The following is a 6029-nucleotide window of genomic DNA, read 5'->3' as shown; positions in this document are numbered from 1 at the left end:
TCAATTGAATATTTGCTGCGGGTATCATTAATTATTTCTTAAATATGGTTATTATTCATAGATTTCCGGAATTTTATCTTAAGTATTACTTTTGTTATATGCTTAAGTTTAAAAAATACTAATAGTATACTAGCTTGTAGCCTCGGCTTCGCCCTTGGTACACTGTGTACGTCACTCGTGTATCTTTTATTTAATCATTTATCGTTCGTTCTATTCATATAATATGATATTTAAACATTTATGTATCAATATTTCTACAAATACGATCCTCTTTAATCATCTCGCTAGCCTTTTCTGCCATCATTATTGTTGGAGCATTCAAATTACCTCTTACAATTTTGGGCATTGTAGAAGAATCCACCACTCTCATTTTATCGACACCATACACTTTAAACCTTGGATCTACAACAGCATCTTCATCATCGGCAGGCCCCATCTTACATGTCCCGACTGGGTGGCAAATAGTCATTGTGTAGTGCGTTAATATACAAACAAAATATTCATATGTGCCCCATTCATAATCAGAACAACCTTCTACTGGTGTTCTAACATATCTAGCACCACATTGCCTGAAACTTTCAGTGTCTTCTAAGGTTAACACAAATCTTATACCCTCGACTAGCCTATCTATATCTTCTTGTTCCTTAAGGTGGCCTGGATAAATCAATGGTGCGCCAAATGTTGGATCTGTTTTATTCAATAAGATATATCCTCTACTTTTTGGAGTAAGCAATAAAGGTTTAGGTGCAATACCATCATAAAAAGATAAGGGTAATGTGTTCGTTGCAGCATATGTACTTGGATCTGCCATATATTCAGCCACATTTCTGCCATCAAAGTGAATTTGAATGTCTGGTGCATTTTCCATTTCATAGCTTGTCTTTATAAATGCAATACTATTAATAGTAGATGTTGTAGATAACGGGCCTTCTTTTGTTTCATTTTGAAGATAATATTTTGTTACTTCATTGAGCAATTCTTTTTCACTTTTTAATGTTTCACATTCATTGGATAAAGAAACTGTAAGAGCATCAGTTGTGACATGATCATGAAGATTATACCCAACTTTCAAATCGGCTATAATGGGTATACCTAGGCTTTCTAACTCTTCTTTTGGACCAACACCAGATAATTTAAGTAATTTTGGGGAATTTATTGCCCCAGCACTTACTATTACTTCTTTTTCAGCGAAAACTTTGTAATACGTTCCATTTTTATAATATTTTACCCCAACCGCAGTTTTTGTAGATTCGTCTATTAGTATTTGGGTAACAAATGCGTCTGTTATTATTTGTAAATTCTCTCTTTCATTTCTTATTGGCTTTATAAATGCTACATTAGCCGATTGTCGTTTACCGTCTTTAGATGTAGACAGGTTTATATTAACGCCAACTTGACTGTCCCTACTTAAATCTTTTGTCGGTAAACCCTTTTCATTAAAAGCTTTTACAAGCATATCAGATGCAATATCAACGTACGGAAAATTTTCGACGTTTAATGGACCACCAAATCCATGATATTCGTCATCAATGCTTTCAACGTATCGATAATTTTCAGATTTTTTAAAGTATGGTAAAACCTGTAATATAATCATTACATTACATTTTGAATTAATCTTCATGTAAAAACAATATCAAACTTGATTAACTAATGATAAGCACGAGTTATATATGTTAATTTTTTTCGATAAACTATTCATCGAATTATAATTATATTACAACAATTATTGTATTCTTTCTAATACAAACTTACTTCGTCAAAACTCCAACCTTCATTGCCGTCTTTTGCCCAATTGTCATAATCTAGCTTGCTACCTCTCATATACACCATATAATTTACTGCACTAGATCCACCCATTGTTTTGCCTCTGTAATAATATCAATATCATGCAACTGAATGCTGTTTGAACAAATAAATAAATAATTGTTTGAATAAATCTTTTACTTTAAAAGTACCCAAAAATGGGAAATATTGTCGTTCAAAAGGTTAAACGATTGAAATTTTCATGTAAATAAAATTTCAATTAGAATATTCATGGTATTTTATCATTCGCAGTATTTTATAAAATCTTTTTTTGAGTATTTCATACATTAACACAAATACTGCGTAAGTCAATTTTTGTATTAAAAAGCTAAAATTTTTAATGCGTAGATTAAATGTATACCTTATAGTAGGACAGGATTGTCCTTTTTGCGACAAACAGTTAGTTTCTTCCGGTTGAGTTTTGTACATCCAATCAATCTTGGAATTGGCCAATAATCTTGGTAAAGCTGGTACCATTGTTACATCTGGTTCTTCAGGCCCAGCTTCCAGAAGCAAAATCTAAAAATAAACATTTATTGTTACATTATAGCGATTACAACTTATATAAATGTAATTATTATTAATTACTAATCTTTTAACAACTTCTCATAATATCACCTTTTGATCTGCATCTTCAGATAGCCTATTAGCGAGTACACACCCAGCGGAACCCGCTCCAACAATTATGTAATCGTATGTCTTATATTTATCATCAACTCCCTCGAAATCTTCATTAACATCATTTGCATCTTTATTTTTTTCACATTTAGACTGCGTATCATCTTGGTTGTATTCGGGATAGCTATTGTTAGTCGTAGTACCAAACAGTTGAGTCACAAGAGCCAAATAGAGATAACCTGTTGGAGAGCACTGTGTCAGATTCGCTTGCGCGGTTGCGCAGATTGGAGAAATATCAGGTGGTAGCCATAAACTCATTTTCTTGTCTTGTATTTTAAAATAAGTAGGAGTACTTTTGAATCCAGTCTCTAAACTGCCTTTGTTTTAATATTCACGCATAAATATGTACACCAGTTCACCAACACGTGTTTGAACACGCCAGTAGATGTTTAAAATAATTTTTATTCTATTGAAAAAGATTAACAAGTGTTCAGTATTTTAATTTATGCACAAATTGTTTTTATAGTTCAATATTTATTGAAGAAAGGCTTGTTTCATACTGTCATAATTTAAATTTTATTAATTATTATATAATTATGTTCTTTCGAATGTCAGCAAAAGTTTAGTTTAATATTAATAACAGATAGAAATAAGAAAAATTATAGTTTTGGTATCCCCCCCCCCTCCTCTCCACAAATAAAACACATGTAATTTTTTTATGGCATTAAATATCAACGTTACAAATCATCATCATCATTATCATCATATCCGGCCGAAGATATAAAATAAATAATATTTGTGACAAATATAAGTGTCGCTGTTAATGTTTCATTTCATAATTTTTATCGAACGATAGCGATGCACAGCCTCGAATCTGTGAACACGTCCTTAACTATATTTGTAATGTTTATAAAGTACCTATAACATTTGCAAATGTTGCTTTTTATCAAATAATTACTTATCAATTTATATGTTTGCATAATGCAATGTCTGTCACATTATTACTTTTTCTGTAGATATTTTTAAAATGATAATAATATACTATTGGTTTTCTACTGACGCTACAAAGGTGAAGGAGGTTTTCATTGACTGCATTTTTTGTGATTGTTACCTCTTACCTTTTTACTGAACATATTGAAGATGAAAATCCATGGAATGTCGTCGCTTAAGAACCACAGGACAGTTCTTTGGCATCATTGTTATGTAGATATTACATATTATGTAGAATTAAAATATAATATTGATATTATTTTAAAAGAGCAACTACGGAGTTTCTTACCAGCTCTTCTCTGTAGAAACTGCTTTCCGAAGCGTGGGTAAATCTTAAAACTATGTTATGACGATTCAAAAGTGTTTCTGTAAATTGTAATGATTATTTTTTATTTGAAAGGTTGGTTTCATCCTTGTGGTCTATTTGTTTGATTTAACTTCGGAAAGAAGCGGTATTACGATATGATTTTTATCGCTGTTTATAAGTAGGAGGCAGAGATTGACATAGGCTACTTCATCGGGTGGAAACAGCTCATTACCATGGGTATTTCCATTAAAAACTCAAGCGCGGACGGTAACCTAATATATTGTCGAACGCTTCTTGAACGCACCTAATACTTGAGATAGAAGATAATCTTAAATGTAATAACAAAGCTATATTTTACATCAGGTTTCGGACAAACAAGGTTTAATAAGAAAACTTTGTTTCTCACTTGTTCGCAGTTTCGGCAAAATATTTAAAGAATATTCGATTGTTATACAAAGGTACGAAAAACATATCCGAAGCACCAATTTACCAATAACATAAGAGATGAGAAATTGTTTTTTTCGCTAATGACATTGGATGTGTTCATGTTTATAATGAGCTTCAGGTAATGTTAAAATTTTAGTCGAGTATCGAAATTTTGTTGATACTGCACTGAATTTTTTATTTAAGATCTATTAATGTTTAGTTATTAGACGAATTTATATTTTTGCCAAGTTGTCCTCTCTCTTCTAAAATTCATTTATTTATTTATTTATTTATTTGGGATAGCCAACGGCTTTATAACTGATATTAATTACTAACTAATAATAAAAACGATATAAAAATACATAAAATCAAAAATTGATACATATACAAGTGCAAAAACTACTTATAGGCTAACACTTCACACTATATATATGAAAATGCTGCTAAATGCTTTTAATTTCTGGTAAGAGATCCAAATTTCTGTTTACACCTTTTTTATTTTTAAATTAATGGAATTGTAGAAAATATAGTAACTATTTCCCAGCGAAGCGCTGGCGTGTTCAACGACTATCAATAGTTATCATAGACATTTTATTTTTAATATAGCGTCATCTGTCGTAATTTATAAATATTATTATAATACACGTTTGGAGTGTTTTAAAAGCGCCTCATAATGGATCATCATCAGATCATCCATCCCATAGAAAAAGATGTGTCACCGCTATAAAAAGTAGCCTTAAGTCCCTTCCTAGCCTCCTATATCTCTACTATACTCTTTCAAATTTATAATATTAGTCAGTATAATACATACAGGTTCCACCTTCGTCTTATTTCTAACAGTTGTTAATAATGTCATTCAGTACTAGAACATTTAACTATTTTCTTATTAATTTTAATAAGGTCTTAAGTTAATCTTGCAATGGTTCGATGCAAATGTTTCAAAAGTTATTAATTATAATAAATACTTTATTGCACTTACACAAATAGAAAATACGAACACTGTATCTCGAAGTCGAGCACGCACGGCACGAATTGGGCCAGCTCGCACCGGGGAAGTACCACAACCCCACAGAAAAGCGGCGTGAAATAATAGCTTGCTATTGTGTTTCGTACGGTGAGTGGGGGAGCCAGAGCCTATTTCCTATTCCTTGCTCGTCCTGTCAGTGGTAGCGCTTACCATCAGGCGACCCACCAGCTCCATTGTCAACTATGACATAAAAAAAACATACAAAAACAAAAATACAGAAATGCCGTACAACAGACAGCCTTATCGCGGAAAAGCGACATCTTCAGGCAACCTCAGGATATAGGAATAATTTAAAAGATGAGAAGCGGTATATAATGCATAAAATATACTACTTTTAATCAGAATACTGAATACACAAACAGAAAGATAGACAACGTTATTTGTTCTACGTAATATTGCAAATCGTCATCTCGTGTTAACAAGGATCTACGTTTTAATCATTATTATATTATAAACTTTCCTTTTTTTGTGACAAACGGGATATTGTCTAGACGTTATCGGGTTTTTACTTCGAGATCAAAGGCGTTACTACTGTTTGCCTCTCTTTATACTTTGATAACAGAGATACTTGACTTTTGTCTCTTCGTATAGATAAAGATGATTCAAACTAATTACATTATGTCATTAAAAACGCTGCGCAATTTCATTTCAAGACTCTTCGTCTGTAGGATAAGAGCTGCCAGTGGAATGAAATGAGACCACTATATGCAGACGTACACCATTTTGGGTCCAATTACTTCCACTTGTCTAACTAAAAGCACAAGCAACATTAGCAAATTTCATGAGAATCGTACGGAATTGTGGCGCAACTCGGTTTCTAGTAATGTTTCTGGTTACAAAAACTCTTCGTTTGCGCAG

General features: G+C 32.2%; 1 protein-coding gene across 1 annotated transcript; it reads right to left on the bottom strand.

Moving 5' to 3' along the window:
- Window positions 1–238: 238 nt before the first annotated feature.
- Window positions 239–2739, bottom strand: LOC119836584 (glucose dehydrogenase [FAD, quinone]-like). Its single transcript, XM_038361966.1, has 4 exons — window positions 2422–2739; window positions 2165–2322; window positions 1753–1867; window positions 239–1579 (listed from the first exon to the last, which is right to left on the bottom strand). The coding sequence occupies exons 1-4, from the start codon at window positions 2737–2739 to the stop codon at window positions 239–241; spliced, it is 1932 nt and encodes a 643-aa protein (XP_038217894.1).
- Window positions 2740–6029: the final 3290 nt, after the last annotated feature.

This window comes from Zerene cesonia, chromosome 25 (genome assembly GCF_012273895.1).
Source record: "Zerene cesonia ecotype Mississippi chromosome 25, Zerene_cesonia_1.1, whole genome shotgun sequence".
NCBI classification, from domain to species: domain Eukaryota; kingdom Metazoa; phylum Arthropoda; class Insecta; order Lepidoptera; family Pieridae; genus Zerene; species Zerene cesonia.
This window is presented reverse-complemented; position numbering and strand designations above follow the sequence as displayed.

Bases quoted from the DNA above. Each gene is read 5' to 3' on its own strand.
- LOC119836584 (XM_038361966.1), bottom strand. From the start codon at position 2,739: ATGAGTTTATGGCTACCACCTGATATTTCTCCAATCTGCGCAACCGCG. The intron at 2,323-2,421 runs GTGATATTATGA...GTTTATTTTTAG, and splicing joins CTGAAGATGCAGATCAAAAG to ATTTTGCTTCTGGAAGCTGG. The intron at 1,580-1,752 runs GTAAGTTTGTAT...ATTATATTACAG, and splicing joins AAGGTTGGAGTTTTGACGAA to GTTTTACCATACTTTAAAAA.